The 17,680-nt window shown below is 37.5% G+C and overlaps 1 protein-coding gene across 1 annotated transcript in view; it reads right to left on the reverse strand.

Moving 5' to 3' along the window:
• The window catches only part of MYO3A (myosin IIIA), a 191,732-nt gene that overhangs the window by 18,778 nt on the left and 155,274 nt on the right, over positions 1 to 17,680 (reverse strand). Inside the window, exons 28-30 of the mRNA XM_031444637.2 lie at positions 16,188 to 16,311; positions 11,558 to 12,476; positions 9,686 to 9,830 (exon numbers count right to left, since the gene is read on the reverse strand). Coding sequence (XP_031300497.2) covers positions 9,686 to 9,830; positions 11,558 to 12,476; positions 16,188 to 16,311 — 1,188 coding nt within the window. The remainder of the gene's footprint in view (positions 1 to 9,685; positions 9,831 to 11,557; positions 12,477 to 16,187; positions 16,312 to 17,680) is intronic.

Genomic DNA, 17,680 nt, shown 5'->3' on the forward strand with positions numbered 1-17,680 from the left:
TCACATTAGCCTTTTAAAAATATAGAATGGGAACACATTACTTGATTTTAAATAAGCAATATTTAGTTTTCTCTGGTCTCCGCCTGATCCCCCTGCCCTGCTCATACTCTGTAACAACAGATAGATGGTTCCTATCAAGGTCAGGTTAAATACACCAACATTTTTGAAAAGCTACTGTTCCCTATGAGGGCATGTCTGGTTACAAGCATGGCCACAGGAGACGGCAAGCAAGCTTTCAGTGGCTCAAGACAGCCTGGCAGCAAAGATGACATATCTGGAGATGGCACTCTGGTCTTATCCTGCATGGAGGACCAGGCTGCAGGAACATTACTCAGATCATACTCATTTTATACGGAAGTGGACTCTGAAGGTCCAAGTTAGGGGAAGTTTGGAGAGTGTCCACTACTGGAGAGCAAGCACTCTGTCCTCACTCAACCCGTCACTTGGCTCTTCTAGAACTCTCTGTATAGATGCTCCTGTTATGAACCACCTGACATGGGAGAAGGAAGATTAAGCCACCTGATTTATAGTATTTTCAAATTCTGCAGTATTATATTCTATTGTTAGATTAGCTAGCAGTTTGCCAAGGTTATTCTTTGAATAATGAATTGTAAGGGCTATTTCTATTCCACTTATGAATGTGTCATTACTTATTAATCATTTTCTTATTGTGTAATTTTATTTTTGGCCATGTACATAATTTATCTCTTTCAGCTCTGATTATCTCCTTAGGCTATGTTCTCATAAGTGAGTTTACTAGTGAATGATATAAACTATTTCAACACATTTTCTAGATTTTGCTGAATCACTTTTTGAAATGTTTACTCTTTGCAGTCTTGCCATTAGTGTTTGAGGATAATTAAATTAGCACATTCTCATCATTGTTAAATATTTTTTCGTCCCTTCCATTGTGATGAGTCAAAAATAGTAACTTGTTTTAATTTATATATTTTTTTATTTCTGGGGCGATCATATTTATGCTTGTTTTCCATTTGTGTTTGCCCTTCTATGAATAAATCAATGTCTTGTGCCCATTTTTCCATTGAGGGTGTTAGTGTTTTTCCTAATGATTTATAAGAGCTCTTTCTACATTATGTATGTTGACCATTTTCCCATTTGTTCTAAATATTTTATCCAGTTTGTCTGCAGCTCTTTAACGTTTAACAATGTTTTCTAACCTCTTCGAGGTTTTAACATTTACACAGTCTAAATTGACCACAATTTTTCTCTGCAGTTCCTTTTACTGCTTCTTATGCTTTGTCGTTCCCTAAGCAGAGACTGTGACATAGTCAGTTCATACTATCTGGTTTCTCTTGGTTTACATTTCACATTTACATCATTAATAATCTGGGAAATACTGGGATATTCATAAGGTAAGACTGTTTTATTTATTCTCCCCAAATCAGAAAAAAATTAAGAATTATCCATCCTTTTCTTACTGGTTTGCCATGTATCTTTTTGTGACAGTTTTTTTTTTTTTTTAAATACTACAGTCAATTTTAGGGCCATCTATTCTGTTCCATTAATCTGTGGTTGATTTTCATGACAGAGGCATATGGTTTTAATGATGGCTTTATATTATTCTTTTTATCATCTAAAAGGCAAGTCCTCATTTATAATTATTTTTTCCCCTGAAATTTACAAATGATATTTAGGGATATTAAGTTCTAAAGAAAATCTCATAGAAATTAATTAAACCATGAATTCAATTTTATAGTATATTTATAATTTCTTATTTTTCAATCCAGAAAAAGTGTCATTCCACTACCCACCTCTTCTTTTTTTTTTTTTTTTTAAGCCCTTTGTTGTTTTCTTGCTAGCTTTATTTCAAGGTGTTGTATATGTTTTTGCTGCTATTTGCAGTAAGTTCTTTTCTGTTACAAATTATTACAGGAAAGAATATCTATATGCCCCTACCTGCATACCCTTGCTGAAATCTTCTGCTAGTACCAATCATTATTTTGGTTCAGTCTTTGTATTTTTAAGGTAAAAATTCATGTTGTGCACTAAAACTCTTACAATCCCATCTTCTTCTTTTCAATAACTGGCTTTTCAGAAACTTCTGTTTGCTATCCTATTATTTCAGCTAGAAATTTCCAAATAACGTAAAAAAGTGTTGCTAGTAGCAGCCTGCCTTTTAATGGAGCTACTTTCAGTGTTTTACCATTGATTGTGATGTTGACAATTGATTTAAGAAATATATTCTTTATATTGCTAAAGAATTCCTATCTTTAATTTAGTAAGAGTTTTGTTTTTCATCAGGACTCTGTGTCAGATTTTATTGAAAGCTGTTTCAGTATTTAATAAGATGGCTTTTTTCTTTTGACCTTTTGCTATTACGTGACATTGGTATGTGTTACTTGGATAGTCTTTGAATATAATATTGCATTCAATTAGCTAAGACTATACTTAAGAATTTTACCACTAAACCCCTCAGACTGATCCATAGCTTTCTTCTTGTTTTCTTTTTTCTTTCCTCCCTCCTCTTCTCCCTCCTTTCTTTTTTCCTAAAAAGGTTATTTGTCAGACTTTGGTTCTAGGGTAGATGATCTTCATGAAATAGGTAACTTTCTTTCTCTTTCTATATTTTTTTCAAGAACAGATCACACAGTATGGGAATTATCTGTTCCATTTGCCTAAAACACTATGAGTTCCTTGAACCTCTTTTTCAAGGTAATTCTTTGAAGGACATTTCATCATATTGACTATTTCTTTCCAAAAAGAAAAATTTGTATTTTTCCAGAAATTTGTATTTCAGCCTCAAATTGTCTCTGTGAAACTGACTGCATTCATAGCTTGCCAAGATTTTAGTAAACTATAATTCTTATAATCTTGTTCTTATTTCTAATTTTTTCATGGCTTCTTTTTAAGGAATAGTCTATTTTGTTGTTTTATTTTCAAAAAATATTATTTTAGCTACCTTTAGATATCTGATATATTTCTGTCTTATCATAATTATTTCTTTTCTGTTTCTCCTTGGGTTGAATAATACTTGTTCTTCATTCACAAAAAAATTCTTAAATTTACACCCTTTTCTCATAATTTTCTTTCAATTAATAGTGAAAACATTTAATGATCTGACTTTTCCCTTGAAAGTAGAATCTGCCTGCATTATATTCATAGTTTTTATATGTAGCTATTCTCATTTTTATTATTTTAAAATAATTGATAACACTAATTATTAATTTCTTCATTCACATTTCTTAGTTTTTAATTTGCAGATTTGTTTTTTTCACTTCTATCTCAATTGCATCATGAGCAGAAAATGTAATCTGGTTGAATTCTGATATTTGGAAGTTTATGGACTAGCCCAATATATCTAGTTATAGGAAAAATTTAAAAATATACTAGATATTTAGGAAGGTATTTTCTCTATGTGGTATGAAATTATAAACTATGTGAATTTACCTTTTGACTATATTATTTTATCAAATATGATATGTAATTTCCCTTTGAATTGATCTCATGTAGTTAAGTATTATGGTGTCAAAATGTGTAAAAAAAAAAAACTGTTTCCAGTATGGCTGACATGGTTGGTCTTTTTTTGTGCATTTTTATCAGAAATTTAATGGGAAGTTGGGGAGAAATATATTGTTTATTCCTTTCTTGCTTCCATGGCAGCTCTGTGTCCTCTGTAGTTTAGAATAGATAAAAATTATGGAATAAGAAGAAATAATTTGTGCACAAAAAGTTTAGCTGTTTCCACCCAAGGCTTCTAGGTCAACTGTTTTGTCTGAGTTAAATCAGTTAACTTATCAGAAATCTGTAATTCAGAATGTAAACAGATATAAGGCAAACTGCTTTTAAGGTTAGTATTTAATATAATTAAAATGCTAAAAATAAATGATATTCACTGAATTGTGAGATTGTAAATAAAATCATTAATTTTTGGATACTGAAAGTTGTTTCTTAAAGATTTTGGGGGAATTTGTATTATTTCTTATGAAGGGAGAATAGTAGCAAATACATTTAGGAAGATAAGTGTTCACCAGAGGTATGTTGAGTGGGAAGTAATGTTACTTTTGATATCTCTTTACTTTCTACTCTTAATGAAAAAATATTCCTATAAAATATATGACTCAACATTATTTGAGCTACCCAGTCTTTACATGAATGTAAGTATGTTTACAGATACATGTGGATATGTATTCTTGGATAGTCTGCAAACTGCATTTCTAGGTGCCAGCATTACAATGGTAAATGACAGGCATACCTACAAAAAAAAAAAACAAAACAAAAAAACCCAAAAAAACCCCCAAAACCCAAATCTGCATCACAACTGAAAATATTAGTATTATTGCATGAATTTAGATGCCACAAAAATTTAGAAATAAACAGAAGATTGCTATTTTCTTCTGACATTTACTCTGAGAGCAACACAAAAGCGTTCTCATTGTATCTACTGTATGTTTGCATGGCAAGGGGCTGCTTTGATTTAGTGCTGAATTTACTGATGATATTATGTAAATGAAGCATGGAAATTATAATAGTGTCCTGATTTGTTAACCTTGCAACCCATTAAAAAATTACAGCCTATTGGACAGTCATAGCTTCTTTGTGAAAAGAGAGAAAGAAAACATGTTTTTGTGTTACTGGGATTTATTTGTCCTACAATTAATCTTTTTCTTTTCTTCACAATGGTCAACACAGATTGCCAGGTGCACCATAAGTAAGAAGAAAAACATCCCCCCTAAAATGATCAACTGTGCACATTATTCAAAGAGAAATGATGCAATGTCATTGTATGCTTATGAATACAACAGCAGAGAATTTATCATCAAATGGCCATGCCCCAGACACATAAATCCTGTCATATTTCTCTTGATGAAAATGCAGGTGCAGTTAACTCCTATCAGTTTCAATTTATAACAACTATTATCAAAACAAAGATATGAAATAACTAGTTTATTACTTTATTTTTAAACTTCATAATTAGTTCCTCAGTTTTCCTTTGGACATTATTTTACTTTTGACATTATTGCACATTTAAAGGGATGTCTCACACAGAGAGAGAAATCTTATAAAAGAAAGTTACAGTTTGTTGAAATAAATTTGAAAAGTTAATTATCTTCATTTGTTATCCACGTTTTTTAGGGCTTTCTTTAGAATAGGTGAGCAGCTTTCCCAGGTCACTCTGCATGCTCCAGCTAGGGCGGGCTGATCTTACCAAAGAGGTGGGTGTAGCAATTACATGAAGATGCCTGTAGCCTTTTCTTTTTTTTTTTCAGAAGATCAAAATTTAATCTTGGCATTTTTAAAATTATCTGAAACCTCAAAAGTAATCTCTTAAATCCTATAATTCCTCATCCCTTCAATTCTTTTTTTTTTTTTTTGAGGTTTGGTGTACACAATTCATTTTTTTGTTTGTTTGTTTTGTTTTATTGAAGTACCATCAGTTACAATGTGTTAATTTCTGGTGTACAGTACAATGTCTCAGTCATGTTATACATTCATATATTTACTTTCTTTTTTTTTTCCATTAAAGGTTATTACAAGGTATTGAACATAGTTCCCTGTGCTATGCAGCAGAAACTTTTTAAAAAATCTATTTTTTATATATAGTAATGCCTATAGGTTTTTGAGAAGCATGAGATAATTAAAACTTCAGGTGACTCTTAAGCTTATTTTAATGACAGAATTATTTGTAAATGAGCTTGATTTCGTTTTCCAAGTGAAATGTTTCATGGGGAGGTACGGTTTGCTGTGAAGGTTGGTACCCCAGGGGTGGCCTGTTGAACCCCAGCTGGCAGGTTCCACAGATCAGCTAAGTCTGCCTCTGCAGGTGGGGGGCAGCTGCTTGCAGGGTGAGGGTCCAAATTCTGTGGTTAGCAACTCTGATGATCTAAGGACACAGGACTTCTACATATTATAAGACCTTTCCTGACCAGAAGGAGTTTAAAAGCCTATACCATACAAAAATAAATGAACGTTTAAAGAATGTAATGTTATATCTTTAGTTTTAGTAAAAACCAAACTTTCAAATCTTCACTCCACTGACCACTCTACTTTGCTCCACATATAATTCTTGGAGGAAATGAAACAGCTTTCCAGCCAATTAGTAAGCAGTTATTAAATGTCTATTGTGTGATGAATAGTGTGCTGGGTCACAGAAAAATGAATATATAGTATAAGGCACGGTCCTGCTTGAAAGGGTTGAAAATCTATTTGAGGAAGACAAAACTAATCTACATGAAATAACTTTGAGGATAAGTAAATGCAGGCTGTGGTCCTGGATAATCCACTCCCTCCTGTAAGAGGGCACCTGAATGCCCGTGTGGAGTTTGCGATGTCTGTAGGTCTATAAATATACCAGGGAAGATCACTAGAACTGGAGGAAGAGGGGATGGGTGGTGGGAGTTCTTGGTTTAAATGTGGTCAGAAGATTGGCGAACCTGGGCTGGTTTATAAAGAAATTTAAGATGGAGTTTGCCTTTCCTGAGATAAATTAGTGCATCCAAAGGTACAATGATGGATCTAGACCCCTCGCAGGGCTTACATATTGATCAAGCAATATCCGGCCCAACTGGTGACCTCAGCTTGAATTCTTTGAACTATATTTTACTGTGAACTTTTATAAAGTATTCAAGGAATTAAAAAAAAGATGCATAGGTCATTAAAATACATGAACATCAAAGATATCCAATGATAAAGCCAGCAAATATTGGGGCTGAATCTCCCAGAAGGAGCAAAATCATTATTTGCATCCCCCTTTTCCGCTTTGTGTCTATTGTAATACTGAGAAAACCTCTGGGGAAGTTAATGTACAGGGGATCCAATGGATATTTTATAGATCTCTCCCCATTTGTTCTGTCAGCATCTTTCTGCACGACATCTTACACACCCTCTTCCTGCGGCTTCTGAGGGGCCAAAATCCCTGGTGCTCTTTCCGCCTCTCCGGTTGGTCCTCTGCTGGTTCCTCTCTACCTGACCTGTACATGTCTGAACTCACGCTCTGGGTTCTCTTCTCCCTGTAGGTGGATTTCCAGGACGATCTCATCAACTCAGCGACTTCAGGAACGATGCACATGTCCACCTGCCTGGCAGGTCATCTTCCAACTAACCTTTGCTTAAAACTGATAACTGTCTCAGCTACCACTTTGTCCAAACCACCCTCATCTCTTACTGGCCTCCCACATTTCCTGCTGTTCCATCAAATTTTATTCATATCATGCAATCAGGATGATCTTTCAAAAGTGCTGTTGTCTAGAGCAGGTTAAGCTCACAATTTACAACAATGCAGATGAACAGAATGTCACTTGATGTCCCTAAAACTTGACTGAATTCCTGCTGCCTGGTGCTCACTTCTCTTTTCTAGCATTATGTTATTTTTCATGAATCCTAGTTAAACTCAGTTGTTTTCCATTTTCTTAGCATCTTCTGAGTAAACTTATTAGTCATTTGAGGTTCTGACCCTCCTCTTTTTCTCTCCAGGCCACATCTGAGTTGGGGGTGGGGATGGGGACTTCTGCAGCTTCACAGTGGTGGTGGAGACAGGCCATCTGCTCTGCAGCTCTTCCTGGTTCTCATTAGCATCTGCTGAGAGTAACTGTACCATCCAGTCTCTAGTCACAGGCACCGACCACATCTCCCAGTGTCCTCCCTTTCTCCTTAGTTCTGGGGTGTCAGGTTTGCCCAGATCCCTCTTCAGGCCACTTCGGCCCCCCTCTCTCGGGCACTTCCTCTGCTACTCTCAGGGACAGGGGACAATTCAGATGTTTGCCAGGTTAGCTGTAAACAAGTGTAGTCGAACATGTAACCTCTCTACGTATGCACAGAAAAGGTTCTCGCTCTAAACCCGAAGAATTAAAGAAATGTCACTGAATTACAATTGTCTTCTGAATCACAGCAAGCTAAGAATTGATTTCTGATATTCTTAGGTTCATTTTTTAAAATGGCATATTGAAGAATAAAATGGACTATTCTGACTTCCTAGTAAAATGCTGCTGCTTTTAGACCTATTCAAAGTCCCTGACAAAGCAACCTTGAGAAAGAAGAAGAGTTGGAGGCATCACACTTCCTGATTTCAAACTACATAATAAAGCTACAGTAATCAAAATGGTATGGTACTGGCATAAAACAGACACACAGATGAATGGAACAGAATAGAGAGCCCAGAAATAAACCCAAGCATATAGAGTCAACTAATTTTGACAAGGGCATCAAGGATACACAAAGGGGAAAGGATAAATAGTGTTGGGAGAACTGGATAACTGCACACAAAAGAATAAAGCTGGACTCTTACCTTACATCATACCAAAAACCCAACTCAAAATGGATTAGAGACTTAAACATAAGACCTGAACCGTAAACATCCTAGAAAAAAATGTAGGGAGAAGCTCCTTGACATTGGCCTTGGTAATATATGTTGGATATGACACCAATGGCGTCAGACAATAAAAAGCTCAGACAATAAAAAGAAAAATCAACAAGTGGAACTACATCAAACTGAAAAGCTTCTGCACAGCAAAGGAAATCATCAACAAAATAAAATAGGTGACTTTGGAACAGGAGAAAATATTTGCAAACCATATATTGGATATATTTTGGATAATACCCAAATATCTAAAATAGGGAACTCATACAACTCAATAGCAAAAAACAAACAATAACCCCCAACCAGATTTAGAAATTGGCAGATAACCTGATCTGACATTTTTCTAAAGAAGACATACAAATGGCCAACAGTATATGAATGAGTGCTCAACATAACTAATCATCTCTGAAATTCAAAACAAAATCACGATGAGATATCACCTCACATGTAGTAGGACGTCTGTTATCAAAGAGACAAGAGAAACAATTGCTGGCAAGGATGTGGGAAAAAGAGAACCCTCTATACCGTTGGTTGAACCCTGTAAGCATTGGTTCTGCCGTTACAAAAAACAAATTAGATATTTCTGAAAAAAACTAAAAATAGAACTACCATAAGATCCAGCAATCCCTCTTCTGGGTATATATCCCAAAGGAATGAAATCAGTACCTCAAAGAGATATCTTTATGTTCACTGCAGCATTATTCACAACAGCCAACACAGGGAAACCACCTAAGTGTCTGGCAACAGATGAATGAATAAAGGTGTCACACACACACACACACACACACACACACACACACACACACACACACACACACTCTGGAATATTATTCAGCCTTAAAGAAGATCCTGCCATTTCTGACATCGTAGATGAACCTGGAGGACATTATGCTGAGCGAAATAAGCCAGACACAGAAAGAAAATAAACCAGCATGATCTCACTCACATGTGGAATCTAAAAAAGCTGAAAACACAGAAGCAGGGAGTAGAATGCTGGTTACCAGGGAATAGACATATTTCACTTGTTTGCTCCATCAAAACTGCACCCTGCCCTCTGCACCCCACCTACCCACCCTCAACTCCATCCTTCTATTCCCTTCTGGTGTCATAGTCCAACTTCCAGCTACAGTGTATATAAAGGGGAAAAAGGAAGAAAAGAAAAGAGGAGGAGAATGAAATCAGAGGGGTTAGGAGGCATATGGAATGTTCTGCAAAGATGTGTGTCTACTTATAAAAAATGAAATGAAATGAAGGTTCTCGCCAAGACAGAACACAGTCACCTCACATCGGCCATAGAATAAAGGCGGGGGACTAATAAAGTATCTGGCATTGCCTGTCCCTTCAGGAAGGTCCAGCTCTACCCACTTTTACCTGAGATGCACTGCTGAGAAGAAACTCGTCTATTGACTGGCTTATGAGGACAGACACCCAGATAAAGAGGCTTCAGTTGCTGTGACAAAATCATTTCGTTCAGTTTTTTCTGCAGAATGAAATATTCTTCAGACAGCTTTGATATCTAAAAAGAAGGTCACATGTCAGATTAAATCAAAGAAAAGAATTCAGAGAGCTGCACAGGTACTCCGGGGTCTGATAAACTCCTCATCCCCTCCCCCCGGGACCCGCACACACTTCCCGCCCTAACTGCATTCCAAGGTCAGGTACGTCCTCACCTGACAAGGCCTCCCCCTTTGTGCTACCTGCCCATCTTACATTTTCCTTTCAAAATGGCCAAACATGTCTTCCTCCAGAAGCATTCTCCCCTGGTAACTCCTTGCCGGGGTCCCTGGTATCTGGCTTCTGTCCTTAACCATTCTGCTGCCGTTGCCTTTCTGCTTTTATCCTGAGGAAACCCTCTGCTGACTTTGATTATGTTAACTTCCCTCCTTTCCTGTCCAGTCTTCTTAGCCTGACTTCAGGGCTACTCTCTCTCTCCTGGGTCCTCTTTCCACCCTGGCCTCGTCTGCCAACACGGCTGTCCTGCTAGGCTGAAGTGGGGCCCCTGCTTTTCTGCCTCTAACTTTTTTTCACCTCTAGTGAGCACTGAGCCCACTTCCATGGTGTCATCAGCCAGCTCTAGGTAGATGCCTGGCAATTCGACATCTCCTGAGTGTCTCAGCTGCATGGCAGGTCAGGGTCCTAATCCCTGATTTGGCCTTCAGAGTGAGCAGATTTATCACAAGGCGAGGAAGGATTGCTTGAATATTAAACTCACCATCTCCATGTGCTTAAAAAAGTAAAACGGGAAAGGGCTAAATTAATCAACGGCAGATCTATGAACAGCTAGAGATGGGAGATGTCTGGGTCACACCCACAATGGTCAGGGGGTGTCCGAGGGCAGTTACTGTGGCTCAGCCACCGTCAGACAAAAAGCAGAGTTTAGGGACTCAGGAGTTAAAGGTGATCCCTCTTTGAATTTGAACTAAGTCACTATGACATTTCTTTTACGATTCACTACTGACCACCCTGGTAGTACAGATTAATTTATAACATGCATTTTAGAGGTTGTGTAATGAAAATCCTCCGCTTTACACAGGAGAGAATAAGGGTGGTGACATATAAAGTGATTTTCTCAAGGTCAAACACCTAGAAAGAGAGAAAGACCTTGAACAGGCAGGGACAGGAGCCGTTCCTGGGCTCTCTCCACAGCACACAATGATCAGAGCTCCACGTCTGCGTGGGAGAGGCCCTAAAGCCAACTGCCTGCTTCTAGAAACAGCTGAAACATGCCTACCAACGGTACGAGATAGTCCCCGAAGGGGATTTTCCCTTGCGGTCTTTATGATTCCTCGTTGTCATAATGGAACACGCAGACCTTTCATCTTTGTTGCATGTAACACTACACACCTGATTCTGATACAGAATTAGGTCTTCTCAAAATCTGGGGTAGAGAAGCATAGACTTAAGAGGATTTAGAAAACTTTTTCTTAGTGCTATAATGGAAACTCTGAGATACATGGAAATTTGCACTGTCAAACGGCAGCGTTTCAGTCAGGGCTGCATAAACCAATGGCTGGTCTCCTTACTACACAAGATTCCTCGCATGTTTTATACTATCTTTATCATAGAAAATTGTTTAAACATTTATAGCTACCTGAATGGCACAGCCCCTGAGACACTTTATTGAAAATGTTTGTAGTCTCCTAAGAACAGATGAAACACCCTAGCGGTTATCGACTGTTTAATTCGGTTGTTGTGGAGTTCCCAGAGATCTGAACTAGTAAGGAAACCTGTTCATTTACATACCTGTTTTGAAAAAATTGCCAAATCACATGCGTCTTTTTCTGAAACTGCTTTTGCGTCTTTATCACTCTTCATCCTGATGTTACAGGAGTCCTCGAGTGTTGTGGGACAGGAATACAAATTGTGAGTGTTTCTTGCTCCTTCTGTCGGTGTTGCAACAGCCTTTTGATTTTTAAAAGAAGCCGCCCTGTCCTTCCGTAACTGCTGCCTTCTCTTGTAGCCCCGGTATTTGCTCTGGATGAACACTGCCGCCTTATCTTCTTCTTCTTCCTGGGCTGATACTGCTGGTTCAACCTGCCTCTCTGGGACCGTCCCATGCCTCATGTGGCTTCTCTGATGGCTGCATACTGGTGCATTCTGGGTGACCACAGATGTCTTCTTTTCTCTTTCCTTGCTATTTGCATTTTGACAAACAGACCTTTGGCTAAGACTCGGTTCCAAAGTTTTTTTAAAAGAAGCCTGCTTCTGAGCTGAAGTCTCCTTCTCTGCTAACCAGAGTCTGGGGTAGCTTGGTTTTTCTGATAAGGCCTTCCTTTCTAGATATGCTGCTTTTGAGTCTTCAAAATTCCTTTCCTCTGTATACTTCTCATAGTGATTCTGGACCACGGTGTCCTCCATTTCCACTTTCCTTATCTTGCTATCTTCTTCCAAGTCGTTTATATACTTCTTATTGGGGCTTACTTCTGCCCTAGGGTCCCCCACTAGACATAATTCTTGCTCAGCTTCTTCTTCATACACATTGTTCATTTTTTTCTGTGGCTGATGCCCTCTGTCGTTACTTTCCGCAGCATCTGCAGCTGCCTCCTCAGCTCTGAAGGCAGAAGTCTTCACCACAGAGGTGCTCTGTCTGTTATTTGGAGCTGGAATGACTGTTTCGTTAGTAGAGACCACATTTTCTGTCTGTTTCTTCACAAAAGAGTCCCTGTGTAAAACAAATTGTATCTGAATAGATGATACTAAACCAGAGTTTGTTACCTCTTTTGGCCAACAGCATGGGTTACACTATGCTGGGAGACAAGCAAGGGGACAAAAAAGCTCAGAGTGAAAACTTACCAAGTCACAAGAATCAAGTCTTTCCTCCAAGTGTCCTCTCTAGAGACAACTGTGATGGCTACTCAAATAATTAAAAAAAACCAACTTCAACTTAGAGTGAGAAATATCCCAGCATAATTTCACTCAATGAGGTATCAACATCCTAGGAATTCAATCACTTCAAGGTATGTCCTTTTCAAACACAGTACCTTTGGTGATGAGACGAGGACACCACATCTAGATCCAAGCCCAGTAAGCAGGGTGTATTCACTAGGCTGGTGTGCTGTACTTTGATAAGCTCTCAGTCTGCGGATCACAGGAAATTTCTTACAAAATTAAAGCAAAGGGAGTGTCCCTGCTACAGTTCATGATCTTCTGGTATGTTGGCCAAAACCTCACAGCTGTTACTTTATTAATATCCTTCCAAAATGATTTCCCCTTAACTGGAAGATAAGATCTTCTCTACTCATCTTTAAAAATTTTTTTTTTTTTTAGCCACATAGCTTTTGTGTGTGTGTGTGTGTGAGGGCAAAAGCCTCATAAGAACAATATGAACATGACAAGGTTATTAAGGTGGAGTCAAAAAGCCATATCCTGACACCGGACATGCTACCTGGGGGGCTTCTGCCAATTTTGGCCCAGGAATGCCCTGGGAGAATTGGATCTTTTACATTTTGTTTGTAAAGAAGGACTCTTCTTTGGGTCACACTTAGGAATAGCTACTGGGCCTCAATTTTCCTAATCCCATTGGTCACTTCCTGGGCCCCCTATGGCATCCTTAGGTTTATACACGAGGCCTAACAGAATCCCTATTATTATGCCAGGGATCAGAGAATTAGGTAGGGAACCCAGGACACCATAATTTTGATGAATGGGTATTCTAGTATTTTGAATATCTTCATAACACACCCCAGAGAATGCTTATATTAGTTAAAATTTAATTAATAAAGAAGATAATCAAACTAAATTACAAAGCTATAGTAATCAAAACAGTATGGTATTGGCATAAAAATAGACACATCAATCAATGGACTAGAATAGAGAGCCCAGAATTTATGCATTTACCCACACATTTCCTGTCAATTAATTTATGATGATGAAGCCAAAAGTAAACCATGGGGACAGGACAGTCTCTTCAATAAATGGTGCTGGAAAAAATGGATAGTCACATGCAAAAGAATGAAACTGGACCCCTCCTTTATATCACACACAGAAATCACCAAGATGGATTAAAGACTTGAACTTAGGACCTGAAACTGTAAAACTCCTAGAAGAAAGTGCAGAGGGTAAGCTCCTTGATATCTGTCTTGCAATGGTTTTTTGGATTTGATACCAAAAGCAAAAGCAACAAAAGCAAAAATAAACAAGTGGACTACAGCAAAGTAAAAAACTTCTGCACAGCAAAGGAAACCATCAACAAAATGAGTAAGCAACTTATAGAATGGGAGAAAATATTTGTAAATTATGTATCTGATAAGGGGTTAATACTCAAAACATATGAAGAACTCACAGAGCTCACAGCAAAGCAAAACAAAACAAACAATCTGATTAAAAAATGGGCAGCAGAACTGAATAGAAAAATTTTCCAAAGAAGGCATACAAATGGCCACAGGTACATAAAAAGATGCTCAATATCACTAATCATCAGGGAAATACACATCAAAACCACAATGAGATACTACCTCACAGCTGTTAGGACCCCTGTCATCAAAAAGACAAGGGATAACAAATGCTGGTGAGGATGCAGAGAAAAGGGAATCCTTGTGGGAATGTAAACTGGTTCAGCCACTATGGAAAACAGTATGGAGGTTCCTCCAAAAACTAAAAATAGAACCATCATATGACCCAGCAATCCCACTTCTAGGTGTATATCAGAAGAAATTAAGAGTTACCTGCATCCCCATGTTCACTGCAGTATTATCCACAAGAGCTACGATATGGAAATACATAAGCATCCATCCATGGATGAATGAACAAAGAAGATATGGTATACATATGTAATGGAGCATTATTCAGCCATGAGAAAGAAGGAAAATTTTCCTTTTGTGACCATATGGACGGACCCTGAAGGCATTATGCTAAGTGAAATTAACTAAGATAAAGAAAAACAAATACTGCATGGTATCCCTTATATGTGGAATCTAAAAAAAAGTCAAACTCATAGAAACACAGAGCAGAAAAGTTGTTGCCAGAGGCTGGGAGATGAGGTGGGGGAAACTGGGAGGGGTTGGTGAAAGGATATAAACTTCCAGCCTTAAGATAAGTTCTGAAGATCTAATGTTAAAACATGGTGACTATGGTTGATAAGGATGGTACAGCTGAAATCTGCTAAGAGAGTAAAACCTCAGTGTTCTCACCAAAACCCCCAAAACAAAAACCCAAACCTCTGTGAGGTGGTGGATGATCTGATTAACTAGATGGGGGGTCCTTTCACAATGTGTGCGTGTGTATATATATCAAATGACGACAATGTACATTTTAAATATCTTATAATTTTATGTCACTTAAACCTCAATTAAGCTGAGATTTTTAAAAAGGTGACTAAGTCCTGAGGATCTAATACACATCATTGTGACTATACTTAATAATACTGTATTACGTACTGAAAGTTGCTAAGAGAATAGTTGTCAAACATTCTCGCTACCCTGACATCCCCCCCACAACTACAATTATATGAATGAGGGAAACGTTAACTAATCTTATCATGGTAATCACTTCACAATACATATATGTGTAACAGATCATCATGCTGTACATCTTAAACTCACACTATGTGTCAATTAAATTTCAATAAATTTTGGGAAAAAAAAGACAAAGAGGCTGGAATGACTTTTACCTCTTTAGAGAACCATTTATTCATCTTTCAATCAATTCAAGTTTCACCACTTAGGTAAAATCTGGATATTTTTTTCCTTCCCCTAATCTCTGCCAACCAACCCTCTTCTATGGGCCTACTCTACCCTTTGCATAAATTTTTTTAGTAGAGGTTTAGTCAAACTTAGTAGATTCTTATGTCACTAGAATCATGTATTTATTTGTCATGTTTCTATCCCAAGACTCTGGCAGCAATTTGAGGGTAAGGATTTTGCTTCTTTTGTCTGTGTGTCCCCACTGTTTATCAGGAAGCCTCCTGTATAAATGAATTCAGGTGTATCTGCTAACATGCAGTTAGAATTCTATATTCAGAGGCTCAGGAGAAGATAGGACAAAGGTGCTATGCTTTGAAAAACAGACTGTGACCAATGGCATATTGGTCATAAAGGCCATGGGAATGAGTGAGCCCAGGGGCATTACTGAGAAGTGGAGGAGGATTTAAATAGGGGGAAAAGGGGAATTAGCAAAAGACACTTAGAATTAGGAGCAGAAATTAGGAGCAGAAGCCTAGGAAGAAAAATCCTTGAGGAGGAAAGTGTGGTCTTTGGCGTGAAATGCCAACAAACTCCAAAATAGGATAAAGGACACAGAAGTGGCCACTGACATTTGATGAATCAGTGTCAGGAACCTGGTTAGGTATGAGAAAGACTGTGAACTTTATTTCATGACTTTCCGTATCTGAAAAATCTGTAATGTCAAAATGGCATAAGAATGAACACCATTCTACCTTTTATTTTCAAAGTTCTTCTTGTAGTCAAATTCTTGATCATGAGTCTGAATGGTTGTTACTGCTGTGTTTTTCGTGTTAACGATTTCTTTTCTTTTTTTCCTGACTAGATGTCCTCTTGCAGCTGGAACATACAAGGCCCAGAGTAGTGTTAATCAGAATAACAAAAGAACATTACTTTGACGTGGTACAAACAAATGGTTTTTGACTATCAGTGTCAAAGAGGGGAATGAAGTTAAAGACAAATAGAACAGGTTCATAAAAAATATGGGACTCATTTAAGACTCTTCCAGACAACGTGCTTTAACGAGAAAATAGTTGAAGTACCTTTCGTATTAAGGGGAGTATGAAGATGAAACTAAAATGATAGAGATAAGCTAAGGTGATGAAAAAGACAAAATGTACTCACTCATTTGCTTAAAATCTGCTAATGGTTATGTTCCTTTTATTTTTGCCATAGTCAGTTATTCATGGGAGAAATCCCCTATTATTTGTCTATGTTTTGGACCTTTTGGCCAATCTTCCTGGGAGCCAGATTTATTTCAGAATTCATATTAAAACTTTTCTTTTTTTTTAATTTTAGGAAGGTAATTCAGACCAAATAACATATATTCTGTAACATTCCCCATGGCAGGTCAACATTCCATAATCAAACAAGTGACTATTTCTCCAGAAAAACACACAATTTTTACTAACTGGGATGAATAGAGGACTGTAAATACCAGGTCATGTTTCACTTCTAAATGAGTTAAGCAAAACCTCTTTTTCAGTGTTTTAGGACTTTTAGAATTGAGGATAAAGAATTAGATCCCCAATCACAGGGTTTGCATGTCTGATGTCCTAGTCAGAAGTTGAGGGTTTAAGATTCCAAACGATGATGGTGAGTCATGGACAGACAGACTGGAGCTGGAACTCCAGTCTCCTGAGTGTTAGTCAGCTACTCTGCCCACCTTGCCAGTATCCTTCAGAACACAGGCTGCAAATCAAATAGTGAATCATAAAACCGATTTAGTGGGCTAAATCTAACATCTAAAAATGGAATGGAATAGACCAGAATAGAAAACTGTCAGAGAGCATGCTTTGTAGTGTGTGTGTGTACCGGGTTATGGACGAAAATACATTTTTTTATTAAGGACATCCAGTCAAAAATTTTTAAAGATACTGTATTAAGCCATGCTAGGTTCTAAACTTAGTTTCTTATAGAAAAAAAAGGAAAATGGAATTCCAAGTCTATTGATGTATTTAATAAAAATTGTGTGAAATATGATTATAAATATTATTTCCCTACAGTTAATAGAAAGAAACGGATGCCCTTTAACAAAATGAGATTTAATTAAGCTGTTGAAAATTATGGCAAGTGCAACCTTTGGAATCAAGCAGGGAAAATGTTATTGTCCAATGGGTTCTAATACTCTGACTTTTGAGATCTGTAATTCATTCAGGCACTTGCTGTATCTTGCACTGTAGGTCAATTGTGTTTTCACTGTGATGGA

This window comes from Camelus dromedarius, chromosome 26 (genome assembly GCF_036321535.1).
Source record: "Camelus dromedarius isolate mCamDro1 chromosome 26, mCamDro1.pat, whole genome shotgun sequence".
Lineage (NCBI taxonomy): Eukaryota > Metazoa > Chordata > Mammalia > Artiodactyla > Camelidae > Camelus > Camelus dromedarius.